This window comes from Anser cygnoides, chromosome 2, assembly GCF_040182565.1.
Source record: "Anser cygnoides isolate HZ-2024a breed goose chromosome 2, Taihu_goose_T2T_genome, whole genome shotgun sequence".
In the NCBI taxonomy this organism is placed as follows: domain Eukaryota; kingdom Metazoa; phylum Chordata; class Aves; order Anseriformes; family Anatidae; genus Anser; species Anser cygnoides.
In genome coordinates this window covers 67,274,606-67,295,463 of record NC_089874.1, presented here as the reverse complement: position 1 = coordinate 67,295,463, position 20,858 = coordinate 67,274,606, and the positions used below count along the sequence as shown (strand labels likewise).

Below are 20,858 nucleotides of genomic sequence, written 5' to 3'. Positions count from 1 at the left end.
GCGATTCTGACATCAATGAAACACTGAAAAAAGAAACCTATCTGACTGAGGACCTGAGTACCTAGAAACCTGTGATTTTATTGACTTTCAGTAAAGTTCAGCACAAAGACGTGTATGACAGCCTGTCCCTAAATTGAAGAAGAGGTAGTGTTGTCAGATGTTATGGCCCTCTTCATTGGTAATGGTTGAGGCTTGCCCTGGTAAAAATTTGTAGCACATGATCTTTTGGCCTAATGTTGAAAGTAGATTCCCCTAGGATGTGTTTTTACACTCCTATAGAGTGCTGTGAAGGCTCACAAAGGAAGGTAGGACACTCTCTCCTCATTCTGCTCAGGACATGGGAAGTTGCAGATTTTGTCTGGCATCCCTACTCTGAGCTTTCTTTCTATTCTCATTATGTAGAGGAAAAAAAAAAATGCATGTGTTCCTTTTCCAGCTGTTGACCTCTCTGAGTCCAGCCATATCATAGCTAAGCCCCATGAGGCCACCAGACCTGTGGGCTAGATAATGGTTTCTGAAGGGCTGACTCATTGCCTGGCCCTTTGACAAAGTGACACATGAAGAGGTGCCAGCATAGGGAAAGGAAGCTTGTGTAGATCTTTTATGATGTGTGTGAAGAAGCATGGTAGCTAAGGGTCAAGGAGGTTCACTGGTCCCTGAGGGGCATGCTTTGTATCAGAGAAGTCCTGAAACATTAATATGCAGATAGAGAGGCTTATTTGTTGCATACTGTGGATGTCTGATAAGTCTGCAGCCTGAGATTCTTGTAAATTTTTTACAGCCCGGAATGAGCAAGAGGAGCAGGAGGAAAAACGAGAGATAAAGAGAAGATTAACACGTAAGGTGAGGAGCAGCTTTGATCCTGTTAAGTCATTACCATAACTTTCTCCTTACTGCACAATTATTTGCCTTTTTTCTTTTCCACAGCACCATTTTCAAAAGTGGAGTGTGAAACCAGTCTTAAAAGTAATCTTCAAAAGAAATCACCTCTGTTACAGGGTCTAAGTCCACAGACAGCGAAGGGAAATGTTTTACAGTCTGTTAACAGTAACATTTTGAAACCTGTGAAAAGAAGATCTAGTATTTAAAACAGAAGGGTGCATGGTGAAGGGTGCACAACCTAGCATTGGCTTAACCTTGCTCTCTGTAAATGTAATGGCTTTGGAAGCCATTACGAGGAGAGAGCAAAGTTAAAACAATGTAGATTGCATTTGAGAATTCCACTTTAAAAAGCATTTAACTGGGAAATAGACTTTTTCTAGAAGGGGAGATTGACACTTTCGGCATTTCAACTAAATAGAGACAAACACTTGGAAAATGGTGTATAGTGCAGAAAACAATCTTGTATCGGCAGGGAAGGATGAAGTAAACAACATTGTTTGGTTTTGGTTTTCCTCCCATTTGAAAGTCATTTGCTCTTAAAACTGAAGAACAGTAATTTCAGATATACATGTTCAGTTTCTCAGCTGGTACAAATGTCTACAGATGCCCCAATATACATAGCCAACAATCTATCCTATTACTGCAGATAAACTTTCTGTCACTACTCACATTTTCCACCCACAGAGCTGGAGAAAGTCCCATAAAAACTCACAAGCTTGCAGAGCCGCACCAATCCCTTCCTGTATGCTCTTAGGTGGCTTAGTCTTTTTGGCCTACATGATTGCAAGCTTTTACACTGTGAAGAATGACAAGGGACAGGACTGTGAATATATATGCAGAGGTTACATTCAGAGAGCTGGACTGTTTTCTTTCGTGATTAAAAATCTCAGACTTTATTCTCAGCTCATGTAAATCAGCAGAGTTCTGTGTCACCAACTGAGTGATACTGCTTTTGTCTGCAGGAACCAAGAATGTGGCCCAGAGAGCTACAATAATATTTTTATAACACTTACTTAAACTCCTGACAACAATTTTTAAAACACTTAAACTCTTGACAACAATGGCAAGGATGCACTGTCTGAAATAAAAGAACCTAACTGCATTGCAGAGGTTTCGTGGGACTTAAGTTCTGTGCAAAGGCTAGAAATGCTGTTTTACCAGTTTCTCAATTTCCCTGTACATTGAAGGGTAAACATGTACAGGAATCCAGTTCAAAGCTTTGTGCCATGAAATGAACAGCTGTAATAGATGAAAAGCAAAGCAACTCATACCTAATCTGCTCACTTAGAAGTGGAAGCTTGCCAAGGCGTCCTGCGTTATCACCATATAGTTCCCATCCTCTGCTCTTTTGTAGGAAAGGTACAAAGCAAATGAATTGTCTGTTGCAGGTGGAGGCCACACCTACATGCTAAATAAAAATGCCCAGGCAGCTATAGCATTGCAGCAGTGTATGCTCCCTGATACCTCACCAGACTTCTGAGTTTTCTTTCCTCTGTCTTGTTTGTGCTTTTAAGTAGGAACAAGTCAGTCCAAGTCCCTGGCAGTCTGCTCTTCAGTGATCATAGTGACATTCCAGCTCACACTCCTTTTAGCCTTTTTTTGGCTTTGTACCAGAAAAAGATATTTTCTGTACCCTCCAGCATGTTTGTGAACGTGCAACATGACTTAGCATTGTTCGATTTTGCTTACTTGTTAAACTGTTGTAAATTGTTCTAGTGACACATTGTAGTTTTAATGGAAGAAACACAGGCCTGATCTAAAACCAAATTTTGTTCTCACCTGCCAAATGTAATGTCATAGAAGATCAGCAATCTCTTGAGGAAAGAAGCGAATAAAGTGTGTAAGTGGATAGATAACAACTAGAAATGCCAAGTACCTAGCGAATCCTGCAAAATTGTTGTTATTCCCCCAGTTCTGTCTTTCATGAATATGTCCCAAATGTGTTGTTGTGTCTACAACAGAGTGGCAGGCTCCTTCTGTTGATTTGTACTGAAGTCATATTACCAAAGGATTTTAAACCTCAGATCAGGCAGAAATTTAATTGAGCACTTCAGTTGTTTTGCCCAGCAGACCTCTCTGCTTGCGCTGAGTTTTTATGCACACACACGCCCACAGGGTGAATTCAACATAAGGAAAGTATGCCACATTGCCTTCTTGTAACCATTTATGGTTGGTAACAAGAAGGGGAAGGGGTTCTGCAGAAGCCACCGAAAAGACTTTTGACCTTGCACTATAGATATTGCCACTGTCCCCAGTTTTCAATAGCATCATTCCAAGGGTACAGCCCACTTCCTCATCCATTAAAAAGCCATTCTTAAAATTCCTTCAGCAATCACATTTTGTTACAGTATGATGATGATAAGTTGTAACTCGACATACTGTAATAACTAAGATTACCTTGCTAGATCTAGATGTCATATTAAAGTCAGCAATAAATACCAAGTTTAATTCATCATCTGGACAGGAAAATTCTAAAAAAAACCTTAAAGAAGTCAGGTGACCTTTAGCAAGCTGTCCCTTACGCACTGTTCATCCTCGTAGACTCATCTTACTCTGAATATACTGGGGAAAGAGAATAGCTGCCATTCAAACAGCAAAAACGAGGCAAATGTTTCTTGGTACAGTTTCTCAGTAACTTGTTGCCCTCCTACCAGAGGAGGGAGAGATGAAACGAATATGCCTGCCATCTGAGTGCCTATGGATGGTTTCTGCACATCCTCGCACCCCGTGCTCCCTCCCTTGGAGCCCCACTGGCAGCTTTGGGCACATGGTCTTGTATCATTTGAAGGGACGTATGAGAATAGGAGATTTCTCTGAGCACTGGTCTCGGCCACCCCACAAGCCCATTACAGAAGCGTGAATGTTCAGAGGTCCTCTGGGAGCAGTGTTGTATCCAATTCCCTTTCAAAAGGATAGCTGGGTCCCCAGAAAATACAACTAAGAATTTATCCTCTCTTAAGTACGGTGATTTTGGCCCAGCACCATGGCATGATCAAGCATGAGCTTCAACTCCCCCTGAGGACTTCCATTACATACACAGAGTAGTCACCTGGGTTAAGAGAACATGTTACAAACCACATGCAAACAGGAGTAAAACTCATTCTACTTTCTCTTCTCTCAAACAGTATCATGTTCCCTGTTCCCCAGAGCTGTTTACTGCTTCCTATTACCCACTGTCAATAGCTGAGCTTTCACTGAGGTCTAGCTCCAAAACTAAAAATCTCATAGCAGTAGTAACAAGGAAAGTGATGAGGTGTGGCTGTTTCTTAAAACCCATGAAATAGCCCAAAATCTTTGCTCCCGTTAAATTCCTGTGCCAGTACAACTTAAACTCTCTCTATTCACTGGAGAGCAAGCTGGAGCCTCCCTGGGAAATGTCTTGCTGTTCAGTCTTTTCTTTAATTGACCTCCACTAGCTTGCATCAGCACAGAGTGTTTGAATTAATGAACTCTTGAGAGATTTGTGACTAGTCAGAGGGAGGTGAGAGAAAGGGGCCAGAAAACAGTAAAGGTTAGCTGTTAATTTGGATAAACAACATTTAGTCAAAGAGGGAAAAGAGCTTCAGGGCATTTTCATATATCCTGCTCTTATGTCTCATCACAAAAGGTGGGGAGCAAAGTGGAGAGAGGGTTGTGTGCACTGATAGTTAGGTTCTGTAATTTTTCACTTTGATTTCTTCCATAAAGAATAACCATAATATTTCAGTGAGGTAACAAAGCAGGCAACAATGAAGTGATAAGGCAACAAGCTTTATTGTGGCTGAAGTAGAGCAAACTTACCGTTTCACATTCAAGTACATCTCAAGACCAGAATGGCAAAACATCTCCCTCCACTTTACCTGGTGACAGTGCTTTAGTTTGCTTTGTTTCCCATGCTGAGAACAAAGGGTTTTGTGTTAAAATTTCCCTTGCAAATTAGCTTACTATCAAAGACTGTAATGTGCCCATTTTTATCTCCAGTGATCCAAAATATAGAGGAAAGCTTCACCTCCCATGAAAGCAATTTACATCAATTCACACTAAAATAATGCACTGACTCACAATAGCATTGTCTTTCTCCTTCGACTCACAAATCTTCACAAATAGATAAACAGAAATCTCCTTCGACTAACAAATCTTCACAAATAGATAAACAGAAATGTATATGCGCAGGTGGCACACCCAGAAAAAGCGAATCACCCCTCCAGCATTAACAGAAGTGGGAAAAAACTCTTTGTCATACTTAAAAAAACTTACCAGTCCTTCTGCCATATTTTTATAGTGAAACCCTTATCATGGCTACCAGTGCTTTAAGAAAACTTCTGCCTTAAAATACCTCCCAAGTTACCCTTGAAAATTTTCCAAATTCCACAGTGTCTCTAACACCTGGGAGAATTTATAGGGAGCCAAGGGGTCAACTCAGTGAGAAAATCCCTTTCTGCCTGCTTGGAGCACCACCTCCTTGTGTAGGCAGTTGCATCATGTCCTTGGGTATGTCCTTTTCCTGTAACTTACCTTATTCTCTCTGTCAGAAGAGCTCATTTTCAGGTGTAGTCCATGAAGGATTGTGCGGCATTAAGTAATTTTGACCCAAGAGACCATAACTCACGGGTCATAAAAATAAGCTTCAAGGTGAGATCTCAGGTGAGCTGTACCCTTATTATGAACTGACATTGAATGGATGCTTGCACTTAAGAGGGTCTGTTCTGCAAAGCTGTCTGCTCAGCTATTACTGCTGTTAAGATTTAAGGGTGTTCCATGTAGTCCAGACATACTGACAGACCACAGTGCTTAGCAGCTCAGGAGAAGTCGGTGCAATGGCATGAAAAGGAGGCAGGGCAGTTTCTAGAAGTACAAATAATGTAGCTTTTATTATTAGCTTAAAAAAAAAAAAACTCAGTGTCTGTCCTTTTCTTTCCATTTATTATGCTCATATCTGCACTTTGGCATATAGTATTGAGTATTGTGTTTGTGTGTGTTTATGTATGTAAATATATGTAGATTTATGGCTATATATTAGCTATGTGGTGTAAGCTGTGGATTTAAGGACTATTTTTTTTACAGCAAGAGCACTGGCATAGGAGTCAGTGCATCATATTTCTGCTCGTAGCTGTGCCATGGGCCTCCCAGGTCATCTTGAGCTGGTTGCTCTGTCTCTGTGACGTAATGACCACACAAACACCAGGGTAAGTTTAGGGATCAATAACTTCAACAACTTTTTTGAGGACAGGCTCCCTTCTTATACCATTAGCTCTACAAGCGGTACTTTCCCACTATTCACTGGTTAACAACTTTGCCCTGCAACAGCAAACATTTAGCAACTTCCATGTCTTAAGGGTTGGAGAACAAGCAGTTTGAGACACCAAGGCCTCTCCTGAATCACCCTTCTTTGTTCCTTCTAACTTGTTTACAGTACTCATGGTTTCATCGTCAGGAGTCCGATGTTATCACCAACCACCAACCACGGGGCTTGTCGAACCCCATGGCAATACTCCCACATCTCCTCCTTCTTTATTAACAAAGAAAGCATGATTAACACAAATTAAGACACAGAGAAAAACTATCTTTAACAAACTTTGTAACCACATCCCTGGGAGAGGCAGGCACTGAGTGCTGCCCAGCCGAGGGACTCTGGCAGCCCCTCCAGCTCCTGGAGATCCTGTTTGTGGGTCCTGCATGTGCCAGTGGGACCTCCCCATATGTTGTTTTTTTGTTTGAGCTGGAATCCAAACCATGGAGGAGAGTGCTGTGATCATGTTAAGGCAGATGATGAGATGGCCAGACGGACCCAAACCTGCTGACACCCATCTAGGACCGGCTCCTGCTGAAACACAAGCATACCCTCAGCCCCAAGTTAGTAGAGAGTAGGGCCCTTCCCATTGATTGGTGCTTTAATTTTTTACCATGACTTGTGCCCTTTCTTTAACTGAGTTTAAGGTATTATGATTAAAATGTTTGTGAATTGGAGGACCTTCCTCTGTCCATCGATTTAAAAAATTAAGAACATAGCATGCTTTAGCTATCCTTTCCTGGGTGGTCATACCCATACTCCCCCTTTTTTGTTTTTGAAGCATAGCTTTTACGGTACCATGGGCCCGTTCAATAATTGCATGACTTGTGGGAGAGTGGGGTATACCCATCAGGTGTTGAATGCCCCACTGTTGAAAAAAAGTGGGTTGCGTGGGCCACATATCCTGGCCCATTATCTGTTTTAATCGTTTTTGGGATTCCTAATGTCACAAAAGCTGACAGAAGATGTTTACACACATCCTTTGCCTTTTCTCCTGCATGGACAGATGCAAAAATACAGGCAGAAAAGGTATCAATTGAAACATAAACATAGCGAAGTTTTCTGAATTCTGGCAAACGTGTAACAGTCCTTTAAATCTATTACTATTAATGTTCATGACTGGGGGAGCATAATTGGAGATGGCAATCCTGGTTGAAGTGCTCCCATATCTCCCATGACTTCATTACTTTTTCTCAGATCATATATCAGTCTCCACTTTCCATTCCTTTTCTTGATTACAAACAACAGCGAGTTCCAGGGGCTAGTCATGGGGACATGTCTCGCTTTAAGTTGTTAAGCAACTCGGCTTTCAGGCTCTATGTATCCTATTCCTCCCGGATCAAAGGAAAACAGATCCAGCTCCTTTTCAGGGCCTATAGGGCCTGGATCAAAAGGAACGTCCAGGTAACCAGGCAGCGTAACAGCAAAGGCCTGCGTTGGCAGTAGGAGCAGGTATGCCAATGGCATAGCAGGCGGATCGGCGGACGAGCCCGCAGCACCCTCACTATCTGGCAAACCACATGTTTCTGATTGTGGTCCCACATGACTTGTTAAAGCCTCAGAGATTGCTTACCAGGTGCCGAGCAATCCCGCCACAACCTTGTCGTTTTTAGTAGCAGAGTCCGAAAGCTTGACCCCAGTTTGGTCCCATGTTTCAGGATCGTAAACTGTCTGATTCGTAATAGAGGGAATAAGCAGGAAGGTTCCCAGGACATTCTTTGTTTCTAAGAACATATGACTCCCCATGACGTGCAGCTGCTTACCTTCAGCCAGTGAGAGGCAGTTGTGTGTGCAGGTCCGCTTCTCTCAGCTTCAGCTTCCTTTCAGCATGGGATCTGCTTCTTTCAGCTTGCTGAGTTTGGCCAAACCTATCTTCATGAGGCGATCAGTGTCCCTGTTCCTGTCCTGGTCCCTGTTCGGTTAGCCTGTCCCTATTCATTCATTTTTTGTTTTTGTCCCTGTTTTGTTAGCTTGTCCCTGTTCCTGTTCTTCAGGTTCCTGTTCTTCATGTCCCTGTTCGGGCGCCATTTGTGGCATAATGACCACACAAACATCAGGGTATCTTTAGGGATCAATAACTTCAACAACTTTTTTGAGGACAGGCTCCCTTCTTATACCATTAGCTCTACAAGCGGTACTTTCCAACTAGCTATTCATTGGTTAACAACTTTGCCCTGCAACAGCAAACATTTAGCCACTTCCATGTCTTAAGGGTTGGAGAACAAGCAGTTTGAGACACCAAGGCCTCTCCTGAATCACCCTTCTTTGTTCCTTCTAACTTGTTTACAGTACTCATGGCTTCATCGTCAGGAGTCCGATGTTATCACCAACCACGGGGCTTGTCGACACCCCGGCAATACTCCCACATCTCTGAGCTTCACTTGCCCCAGTAGCTCAGTGGAAACAGAGATGGAAACCGCCACTGTAATAGGGTGTACAAGTACTTGAAATTACACTGGTTGCATGTTTCTGAAGCAAAGTTGGGGCAGCTAAAAATAATATCTAGTAGTCATATGACTTCAGAGGAAGAGAATAATCAGCTTTTAGTCTGCATTGCATTCAGGTATCACCTAAGACTGGAAAATGCACAATAACACTGAAATTTCATAGTGTGCGTATGCACTTGACATTTTTTCATGTATAACTAATTATGTGCACCATTCTTCACACCCAGTGAAGGGATACAGTGAACTTCAGTGCTGTGAAACGTGTGGGTGATGTACCTAACTTGGTTTTGTGCATTTGTGAACACAAGAACTTACCTCCGGTTCGTCTCATTTTATCATATGGTGCTCGACATTTACCATTATTTCTGTGATTTTAACCCAGACCCAGAGCACCACAGAAGCCGTATCAGCTGTTAAAGACCCTGGTGCTGCATTTAAGTAAATACCAGTAGTAAATTTACATTGGCAGCAAAAGTACCACTGCCTCAGTGGCCCTTGGTGCTCTTGCATGCTTGATGCCACCTAGACATTGGCTTGGCATGGCATGTTGTAGTGTATCAGCAGTCATCTGGCTTCACCTGTGGAAAAACTTGCTCATCATTAAGATGAGCACAAACACAAGAGTCAGCTAGTGTCAAGAGTTGACAGAAGCTGTGAAATAGAGCCAGTCATTTTTTGAAAGGCCTCTTCCAGATTGAAAAGCTTATAGGAGTTCTTGTTTCCCTTGTAGACATTTAGAAACACCGTTAAATTGACAGGATTTCATATTTTCTTGATGTCATCATACCCCATGTAATAAGACATTTTATTAAAAATCCCATTCTGATTTCAAATAGAGCCTAGGCTTTGTCCTGGAATGATAAAAGCTGAAAAGTGTACAGATAATATTGGTGATTCATCCTTAATTCAAGCTGTTGTGAGGAAAAAAAAAAAAAAAGAAGCAGATGATGGAAGTAAAGATGGAGTCTCACCCTTAGAAATTTTTGGCTGTAATCGTAATTTTATTTTAGTATAAAGATTTTCTCTATTCGCGTAGCCTGAGCATAGATTTAAAAGAAAAATTGGAAGAAAAATTCTGCTGTGCTATCTGAATAATAATGCATCAGTGCCAACAAATTTGCCAGCTCCTAGTACTAGGGCTGATAGAAAAACCTAGCAATTTGAAATCACATTTGATAGGAGTTGTAGGACAGAGAGAAGCCTCACTCACAGCATAATTGTGGTTATACACCAGGCTTGGTACAAGTTTGTATTTCTTGCTTTTGTTAAAAGCCCATCTGTTAATTGTACTGTGTATTTGGCTTGCAGGTAACTTAGGTTTAGGTATCAGGGTTGCAGGATGAAGAAGCAATTCTGCTTTCTATGAAGAGTGAAAAATTACATTTTTAAATCTATACATGTTTCAATCTATTTTATTGCACCCACTGGTTTTTCTGACTTATTTATTTATTTATTTATTTAAATTATACCTGCTGTATATGCATTTTGCTTGTAAAACAAAGGTGACCAGAACATGGAGTCTAAGTTCAGAAAGGCATGCTTCTTACTGACCTCAGCATAAATGTGCTATTTGACTGACTAGAGTATGGCTGGCCTGAACACAGGTATATAAAATGGGGCTTTTCTTGGGATGCTTTTGGAGGAAATAAGAGGAAGTTTGTAAATCCTGGGTGACAAACACATGCAGAGCAGCTCCTCCCATGAGTCTTCATGCCTCCCACAGAAGATGGTGTGTATGAGAAAACTGTCTACTTTTAAGATCTTTGCAATATTCAGAAGTTTCTAATTTGTTCTTTTTCAAAACAGCAAGGAGGTTTTTTTTTTTCCCTTATTAAATGTTGTAATTTACCTTAAAATGACTTTGGAGACAATACATGAATCACCAAGCTGCAACTTGATCGATGCCTGTTGTCCTAGGCAAGGGCATTTACGTGGCAGAGTGTAGAGTAGCGCTCCTGGATACACTTTTTTTCCCATGATTTCTCTCTATTCTGTGTGTGCAAAATAGTTCAGCTGTAGCCAGGAGGGGTAGAGCATGGCTCGTGTTCTCCTGAGCAGCTCATAGATGGGGCATTAGCGCAGCTTTGCAGACTCTCTATGTACGTTTGAACCCACTTTGTGAGTGAGAGCTCAGAACTATCTGTGTAAGGAAAGCAGCCCCACTGTCACCTCCAGGAAAAACCCTTTCTTAAAAAAGAGAAGAGAGAGGCAACCATCCATTGCAAGGCCAATCACACAGGAACTTAAATGCAGAGGCAGGTTGGGGTGATGGAACAAACTTGCATCAGCACCTGGATGATGGAGGGAAGTAGTCTTCTTTCTTGTGATCTCACAATTTTTTCATCCTCTACTTAGCATCCTGTCTGGTTTGAGTCTTAATTCAGAATATTCATCTGAGAGATGAAATGCAAGGACCTGAGATACTTAATTTGGGATGTAGGTGGAATTGCATTCAGGAGCCTAATTACCTTTGCAGAAAAGAGTCTCAAGTGTTTTATTTACTTCTTAACTTTTCACTAGTCACAAGAGTGAAGTATTGCAAAGTAAACTTTTTCTAATGGTAGTAATAGCATGATATACGGTCTAGCTAATTGTTAGCAGGATGTGATTGTTTTTCCTGGTAATACGATTACAGATGTTTCACTAATGGAGGATTAGCAGCTTATGTACATCCATGTGCACACATCTGTAGTACCTTTCTTCAGAAACAGTTGTGTAATTCCACTTGACACTAACCAGCAAGCTGTGCATCCAAGGAGAATTGATCCCCAAAAAACAGTATCTGTCCTTGGCCATGTAACTGGCTGGACACTATGTGGACTACCATCACACTACTGTTTCTAATTTGAGAAAATATTTTTGACTGTGGCTGCCCATTCTGCTGTGGAATTTGAAAGAACTGGCTTTGGAACAGTGAAGAGGCTTTCCTGACATGATACAATGCACCCTTGTAACTTTTTCTTTGGCTTGTAGTATGCAATATAAACTGTTAAAGTCAAATATGCTGTGACATAAAATCGAGCTGCAGCACAAAGTGAAAAGTTCAGCGAGCAATAGTCATCATCCTGCCCACCTTTTCAGGACGTAAGGACAAGTCTGTGGAGTATCAGAATGGTAAGGAAAGTTGTCACTTTTTGCATATAATTCAGGGCAGGAAATGCTCTGTTCCTGTGGCTAACTCTTCTCAGGCAGCACTAAAGCACACACAGCAGCTCAAGGCAGGGGAGCGTACAGGTTGTCTGAAGTTTTGTGGTCTTCATCTCTTTCTGAGACATCCGTGCACTATGTTTCTTACATTATATCTAATTTCTGCCAGGGGTGATCAACCTCAACCAGGGATCAGGGTCTCCAGCCACAGCTGCTACCCAAACAACAGTGTGCTGCTCCAGAAGCAAGGTGGGATGGAAAACAAAGTGCTGTAGGAAGCAACAGATTATCTACCTCCCAGGTAGCAAGTCTGTGAAAGGTTATATAAAAACAACAGTACCAGGAATGTCTGAACCCTCTTGGTATGACAATGATGGTTGTAGTAAAACAGATCACCAAATAGTACTTTGCAGGGAAGAAGGGAAGTCCTGATGTCTTTTTGCACTCCTTCCTCAAACCTGCAGCTGAGTCAAAGGCCTACGGTAGAAGAGCTACGTGAGAGGAAGATCCTCATCCGCTTCAGCGACTATGTGGAAGTGGCAGACGCACAGGACTACGATAGGAGGGCAGACAAACCCTGGACACGACTCACAGCCGCTGACAAAGTAAGTGAAGCAACTTGGGGAAAGCCATGTCATGAATAGCTAGAGCATGTTGTGGCAAACAGCACCCCTCGGGTCCCACAGCCATCAAGGGAGAGACTTCCATGTGAGCTCCCTTCCCACCACACTAGTGGTTTCTTCTCAATTCACAAGGTTTGTTGTTTGAGTTATAAATCTGTGGCAAGATGGCTCCTATACGTGTGGAAACCTAGCAGTGTTACACCAACTGAAGAGAGGAGAGAATATCAGAGCCTTTGAGGAAAAGTGTTGATGGCAGCCCTGTGGTATTTATGTGTCTTGCCACATAATCCTGCCAGCTGAGAGCACCTGCAAGTGTTTTCCACATGACAGGCCTAAGAGTGCAGTGTGACAACAGCCCTTGACAGAACTGAGCAGGCCTAGGTGCAAAAGTGCCAGCAGGTCAAACTGGCAAAAGCACTTCCACCCCACTGAAGCCAGGTAACTTCTCCCTAGTGGGTTAAGACAGAGGTGTTTGCTCAGGATACCTGCCCTGTCCCACAGATTATTTTAACCACTAAATAGAAATCTCATGAGCCCTGCAGATGAAGAAGGTATTCATGGTACTGAGTGCACTGTCCTCTGAGCATCGGTGGCACCTTCACAAAGTGGTGCCTCTAGTGTTGGCACAGGTGGAGAGGAGTTAAATTGCTGGAAAATGCTAGCACCCTGAGGATTTTAATGGTGCCTCAGGAAGAAGATTTAAATGCTTTATGACAGCTGTAAGAAAAGAGGACTATGAGCGTGGTTGGTGACTGATGTGCTTTACAGGCATGGTATGATGCCCATGTAATTTTAAAGACATGCTGGTACCTGAATTTAAGCCCTGTGTATGTCTTTGCTGTGGGACTTGTGCAGTGATGGAAGATGATGATGTCCAGTGTTTAGAGAAAGGAGCAGGAATCCTGGCAATGCCACTCATCTGTTGTGTCCTTGGTTTTGTTCAGAGGAAAGGACAGCCAGTTTTATTTGTTTAATTTAACCAATTGACCATTGTAACCACTGTTTTTCTCCTTGATAGAGGCCCTTTTCAGTTTAGTTTTCAGGTAAGTTAATGTAGCATAAACTAATCTGGAAAAAAAAATACTTCCTCTGGACTGTCCACAGCCTGTGACATAGTGGGTTAAATTAGCTATTCCCAATTCACCACACCACACTGGACAAGATTTCAGTCAACTGACTTAGCCAACCTATCAGTTATTTTCTCCCATTTGGTAGATGAGGCAGGGAAAAAATCTCCAACCAGTTCTGCCATCTTTGAGAGATCTCTGTCTGGGATGAAAAGCATGGAGAAACTTCACCAGGGAAGGCAGAAGATGTGGTGCCCTGCGAGGTCTTTTCTCATCCTGCATCTGTGAAAAGAACAAGTATTGAGTATCACTATTAAATGTAGCCTTGTAAAGAATTCAGTATGAAGGAAAAGTATTTTGAAGTCACTTTTTTATAATACATGTGCAAGGTCAATACACACATCAAAGGGCTCAAGTTCTCCAAATCAACCTTTTCTCAGCAAAGCAGAAGAAGAATATATGTTTGTCATATAAAAGTCCCCTCTAGCATAAAGAAGCAGATACATATTCTTTTTTCACATTTTGGTCATCTGATAGGGTATTCTGATTTATGCCATTCAGAGCACCTGCTTTCCCCACCGTGTCCTCTGTTGCAAAAAAATAGCCAAATTGCAACCAACTCTAAAATACCTGACAAAGTTGCAACATCCTATAAAAGATTATTTTCTTCCAAAACTTTGGTTCAGTGACTACCTTCATTGATCAGCACAAGCTAGATTTATTGCAAAAATAGATTTTAGTAATGGGACTTTCTGTTTCTCAGTAAATCTTTCTCTGTGTGCTGGATGTGGGGAACTGTGTTCAGTCTGGCTTCATCTTTACCAAGTCTGACTGCTGGAGGAATGAAAAGGGCACTTCTAAATCTTACCAGCAGTTGAGAGATGCAGGGGGTAATAGATTTCAGACCTTGTGGGAGTCAGCAGCCTGTATGACCTCCTTCACAGTTGCTTAAGCAGCAAATTGGTCTGCTGAAGGCAAGCCCTGAAGCTGCTGCATAACCATCTCTTTGCCCTGATAGATGGAGGCAGAGCCTGACAGATGGAAAAAAAAAAAAAAAAAAAAAAAAAAACTCTGTAGAAAGAGCACAAGGGACCTTTTCTGTAGATCACATGCACAGGATCTCTCACTTAGGGCTTGTCCAAGCAAAGGTAGTTGGTGAATGGATCAGTGGTTGCTGCAGAAGCCCTGTTCTGGGCTCATGCTCTTTATACCGGTTTAGATTTCCTTAATCAAGAAAAATTCCTGGCAGACACAAATACTGCTTTCAACCGCTGATTCCACTGTTCTCAGCAGTGGTGCACGCCTTGAAGTCATGGGAGCATTCAGCCACAGCAGCACCTTGCACGTCCTCTCTATACACTCACAGCAAGGCTCACTTATGAGCTACAGATATCACAGGGCTGTGAGAAGCCTGTAATTTGGGACTTGGGACCTGAGCCAGTTCTGCTGAATTCCCTCTCCACCAAGAAGCTGAATCCCTCCAAGTCACCCCTTGTTCTTCAATATTTCCCCTCCTGTCACTCATCCCTAGTTTTCTTTTCCCCAGTGGACAAACCACATAGGCTATAGGTAAGCAGTTCTCCTGCTGATGCTGAATACAATTTCTGCTGGATTAGAGCATCGGATCGGTTCAGCATATGGCAGAGCTGGGGCAGAACAGAGGAGGGCAGAGGGGCACATCCAAGGCAAAGAAAGGGGACCAGGAAAGCAGTGCCAATCCCCTTCCTTCTCAAGTAAGCTCAGCCCCTTTAGGTGGCTTCACCAGAGGAAATTCAGGACCACATAAACGGGGGAAGACATCTCAAATATGAGTCTGGTGAGACCCAGCAACACCAAGTTTACTCACAGTCCAACTCTGAAACAGAACACAGTGTCTGAGAAACTCTGGTGCACATTTTTTTTTCCTCATGCTTATGCTAATTTGGATTTTGTACTTGAAAGTGTTTACATAATAAGTCCAAATTGCGACTTATGCATTGTCTACAATACTGGGACAATCTGCATTGTCTACAATACATTTCCAAATTGATCCATCCCACTCAAGCATTTATCTCTTCCCTTAATGCAATTTAGAACATTTATCTTTCTTTTTCACATTTTAAAGTTTTTTTATGTTGTCTTCTCTCTGATAATGTTATCTGCTTCACTATATTAAAAATATAATGCTTTGAGAACAAAGCGAACCCATTTTGATCTCTCTCATTTATATATTTATGAGCTTATTTGTCTGTTACAGGCAGCCATTCGAAAAGAGCTTAATGAATTTAAAAGCACTGAAATGGAAGTTCATGAATTAAGTAGGCATCTAACAAGGTAAGCTGAGATTTTTTTTAAGACTAGCAATGAATACTGTCATTTTCCAAAAAAAATTAAAAAAAATCAGTAGCTATTTCTTAAGTACCCTCTGAGTGCTAGACACCATTTAGAATTACAGGCTGTCAAAGAAACTCGCACAGATGAACTCACGTATTTACTCAGTATTTACTCCCTGTATTTACAGGGCTGTATACAGGCATGTGCATCTGTGTAATAAAGTGTAACTTCCTTTTATTTTAAATCATCATGCTCTAGTGCCTGTCAGTTCTTCTGATACCAAGAGTAAATAGTGTTGATGTGTGAAGAGCAGAAGGACAGGGAACTCTTGTGGAGCAAGCACACAGAAATGGATGAATGAGTGACTGCAAATCAAATGCTGTTGAGTGTACAGTTGTTACATGCTACTTACTTCCATGCACAGATCTTTTAGTCCTGTCCTCCACATCTCACCATAGGCAACATAGTGGGAAAACAATGAGATTTGCATTGTAAGAAAGGCACTTTTTTTTTTTTTTAAACACTTTTAGACATTTTGGGTTGGAACAGTACAGAGTGAATGAATTATCCATGACCCCAAACTAACAACAGTCCTCTCCAACAAGCTAGGGCCAAACCACACTGGCAGGTCAGGACACTTCACCTAACAGTCTGAGTAACTCTGGCCTTGAGGCCAGGATGAGCTGAACTCCTGGAAGTTCATCTGAAGTCAGTCCTTTGCAGATCAACATTAACTCACAGCTATACATTAAAGACAAGTGGTAAGTTTCAAGACCTAGTGAGATATTCAGGACAAGTGAGAGTGAAATTGCGTGCAAAACTGGAGCTGCCCTTGTATTAATACGTTCATCAGATATCATCAGATAGGTGCTCATTAAAAAAAAAAAAAGCAGTTAAAACTTTTAAGAAAAATACAGAAAAGCTTAAGGCAAAATTCATTTTGTATTAGGGGATTTTTCTGTATATAAATTATTAATTATATTAAAATTCACCACATCTATTATGCATATCCCCTTGTGGAAACGATATACCTTCAACTTCCTATCATGGGTGAGTATGACTGCATTGGGATGTGTAATAATGAAGGACTGCTAGAGACAAGCAAGCTGACTTTGAGAGCCATGAGGTCTGGAAGACGCTTTGTGGTGTGCAGTAGGCCTGGAGCTGTTGAACCCAGTGACTGAGGTGTTGAGGGACATTTGGCATACTCTCTCAATCCTCCATGAGAAAAGTATCAGTGACTAACTTACAAAGGATGAGGATGTTTAATAGGAGGTTGTTGCTTCAAGAAGTTGAGCTCCAATGACTTACATGAGGCATTTTAGCATCCCACAAAATTAGAGACTGGTTTAGTTTTCCAGGAGATTGCTCTACCTGCTTGGCTTTTGCAGGTTTCTGGGCAGTATTTGGCTTCTCTTCCACTGCTGGGGTGAGCAGTCACCCTTTGAAGTACACTCAGTTTGTGTGTGAAATCTACCAAGGAGCTTTGACCCCATTCAAATCTGGGTCAGGAATACTCAGAGCTACAGCTAATACAATAGAAATTGAACTAAGGGTTTGTCTGAAGTTCAACAGCATTTACTGGTTAGAGAAGTGGCCTCAGGGAATATGCACTTGAAGGAAGCACATTTAAAGAAAAGAGAGTAATTCCCTTAAACAAACCTAGATGTATCACCGTTATAAATTCATTAGCAAGGCAATGAGCTGTTCATATCATTAAGCAATAGCACGAGGTGGGTAAAGAACGTAAGTTTTGCTTTTCTATTGGGAGTGATTATTTAGAAAAACTTTTTCAAAAAATTGAAAAATCAAACCTTAACAACACATTTGCACAGGTGACAAACACGAGCCTCCTCACTATGCACTTGCAGAAAGGGTGGCCATTTGAGCCCAGCTTGTCTCTTTATCCGCAGACATTAAGGAAAAATTCTTGACCGGTATATAACTCATCTTCCTGGCTGAAGAGCTTAAAGTCTGGCTAAATCAAGCAATTGTTTTAGAATCAGGCATGGTGTGGTTTGAAGGAGGACTAGCTCATCTGAAATGACTCACACTAGGACCAGATGTATCTAAAACTTTTCAGTTTTCAGTCGATTTTGATGCAAACTGCTAATGCCTGTGAACTCTGAGTCTGGTGAGGACCAAGGAAATTTCAGTGCGTGTTCTGGGTCCACAGTGCTGGCATAGCTGATGTCAGTATTGCAGGAATCCATCTGCCTACGTTTATCACTAACTTGTAGAAATTAGTGTTTTGTTTTGCTTTGTTTCTGGTTTTGTTTTTTATGTACAACCTGTGTGTGAGGATATTATCTTACTAATTCTCTTCTTTTTTCCCCTTGCATTCTAGGTTTCACAGACCGTAGCAGTTCAATTCTACCTGACTACTATGCCATCTTCAAAATATAACTAAAAGGAACCATAAGTGCTGGTATTATTCACTTCCCTGTTACGTACAATGTAAATCTTCTGAACTGCCTTTTTTTTTAAAGAAAAAAAGAAAAGAGTAGAAAATAAATATTAAAAAAAAAAATTGTATATACATGTGATGGGTACTGCAGCATCATCAGACCTGCTGGTTCAAGCTTCGATAACAGGAAATACCCCTGGTGGGAATCATGACAAGACTTGGCATCTATGTATGACTTTCCTGGCATGTGGATTTGCCATACATGTTCAAGCCCAGCTGGTGGGGCATCCACTATTTCATCTTCAGACACCCCCTCATCCTGACAAGCTTCTGTCAACTCAAGAGTCCTGAGATAGTGTTCAGGGAATCACTGGCCTGGGTGAAGTCTCCAGCAGACCTGCACCTATGGCACTAAAGTACTTCTGATACCAAACACTCCTTTTAGTCTGCAAGCACCTTACGAGAACAGTGAAGGAGCAGAACTACTCTACAGTCCACCCCATCTGCAAATGCCATCTGACTACAAAGGCATTTGCTTTCCCTGGAGAAGTTATGGCAGTGGTTGGCTCCCAAGAAGAAAAAGGCATCATCTGTGAAGAACAGGACTCCCTGCTGAAGGCTGGTTCTAGCAACTGCTTATTTTTCATCTCTTTCAAGAATAAATTTCTAAACCCAGGTATGAACCCAGCAGCAGTAAACTACAAGAACACTGAGGACAAACAAGCAAAACCCATCTCTTCATAGTCACTTGCATGGCATTTGCTCAGCTTGTAGTTTGTTTTTAACACTCAAGCCTCATGACTGTTTAAGAGCCAATACACCTCCATCAGTGAGAAAGACTGGGACACCCACCTGCTCTGCAGAGGGGACACACAACAGGAAGACCCAGGGCTTTGATAGCAAGCTTCCCTGCACCAGGTGTTCAAATAATTGGTCCTAAACATGTACTGAGAAAAGCATGACAGTGTGGTGCCTGGCCTAACAAAAGGAGTCTGTTGCATTGCTATGGAGTTGTCACTGGCATCTACAGATGAGGCGTAAGGACAGAAATCCAGGGGTGTTCTGTTTTGGTTTTAATTTATTTTTATTATAGTGGTTTAACACACAAACTGACCAAGCAGGGCTCAGAGAGCTGGACACTCTGGGTCTGGTTTACCTACCAACTTCAGCATGTGCTTAGCACTAAGCAAGCATGCAAACAGTCTCACTGAATTTAAGAATAGATCTCAGAGGGTTGATTGAAGACACATTTAAGTGCTTTTCTTAACCTAGGCCAGCACCTTCCACATTCAAGTCCTTAACTAGTAATAATGACAGCAAGCTTGGGTAAACACTGTCAAGGATTCCTTTCAAGATCTTAAAAGACACTATCATGCCATGTTTTGAATCAGTAATCCAAAGGATTGTAGCAACATTACTGTAAGAAGTTCCAGATTATTACTTCATGACACCTTTTTGCTTCTGAACCAGCTATTATGCTTTGAAAGTTTGAACAGAGAAGCCAAAGTGTTCGTTTTGTTTTAAACTGCAGCATTACTATTTCTGTTACTTTATTATTTTTTATTTCTGTCTTCCATGTATCTATCAACTCTTCTGCATTCCCTTTCTGCCTCCCCTGCTGTCATGCTAACATTGCCGTTTATTAATTGCGGGCTGAGAGACGTCTCACCCATCAGCATTTTCTGGCCAATGCTGCATAACGCCAATGACTTCTGCCTCATCTCAGGCCTCAGTCTCATTCCTCTGGTCGCAGGAGTAAAGCAAAAGAAGCTGCATGTAGCCCATGGAGTCACTCTAGCATCCAGCCTGCCCAAACAACACTGGCAGGAGGCTAACAGACTCCATTTACGCTTTGCAGTGGTACTCACAGGATTACCGCACAGATTTGTGCTCCATTGGAGACAAGTGGAAGTTTTTTTTAAAAAAAAAAAAAAAGAAAAAGAAAAAGAAAGTTGGTTTCTGGTGCCTCATTTTTGAGGCATCTGCCTCTGATGTGATACTCTTCCCAGACCATGCAATGATTCCAAAATAGACACAGTGATCCCTGTTATCACCAGCTCACAGTGGCTTTAGGTTCATCTACAGTGAAAGCCTGTACTGTGTATTGTTATCAGCTCAGTGCAGCAAAGCCAGAGCACTCAGTCAGAAATATACTGCTTTGCAGTTATGTTCCTGAAAAGCTGGGGTTCGTGATTTTTAAATTTATTTCCATGCATATATAACAAGACCACATTACAAGCTTTAAGAAGGGAAAACAGAACTGTAGACTTTTGGTCACACACATCACATAAAGGGTTCTGCAACGCAGCTGTTCTGAAGACTAACAAGCACTCGTGTTCCCAGTATAGAGCCCATACCTGCCCTGGCATTATTAGCTTAGAGGCTCAGCGTGAAAAGGAAGACCGGTTAAGGCACAGTGGAGACAGAAATCACAGGGTGTGGTATGGAGGAAGAAGTGAGTTGTTTTTTTTTTTAATTTTATGATTAAAATCAAGAGGAAAAATGTAGAAGCAGCAGCCTGCTGTTGTCTGTGCTAGAGTCTACAGGGGAGCAGGTAGGCTGTGGGCAACAGGTACTGCCACTGTCCCTCAGGGCACGAACCCCAGAAGTGCCCACATCTGCCAGTCTGGTACCTAAATAAACCCTAGGACAGTGGTTGAGGAGCATAATAGCCAAGTCCTGGGTAAATGCCACCCACCCACC

General features: G+C 41.9%; 1 protein-coding gene across 13 annotated transcripts in view; it reads left to right on the top strand.

Annotated features, from left to right (window-relative positions):
• PHACTR1 (phosphatase and actin regulator 1) overlaps positions 1-20,645 on the top strand; it is a 409,041-nt gene extending 388,396 nt beyond the window's left edge. For 12 of the 13 annotated variants that reach the window (XM_066992303.1, XM_066992302.1, XM_048075528.2 and 9 more), the window contains 4 exons: positions 782-843; positions 12,210-12,350; positions 15,672-15,748; positions 18,096-20,645. In XM_066992303.1, coding sequence (XP_066848404.1) covers positions 782-843; positions 12,210-12,350; positions 15,672-15,748; positions 18,096-18,111 — 296 coding nt within the window. In that variant the 3' untranslated portion in view covers positions 18,112-20,645. Of the gene's footprint in view, positions 1-781; positions 844-5,925; positions 6,048-12,209; positions 12,351-15,671; positions 15,749-18,095 lie in introns of those variants that run through there. The other variant, XM_048075525.2, reaches the window with a different exon arrangement.
• The last annotated feature ends 213 nt before the right edge of the window (positions 20,646-20,858 follow it).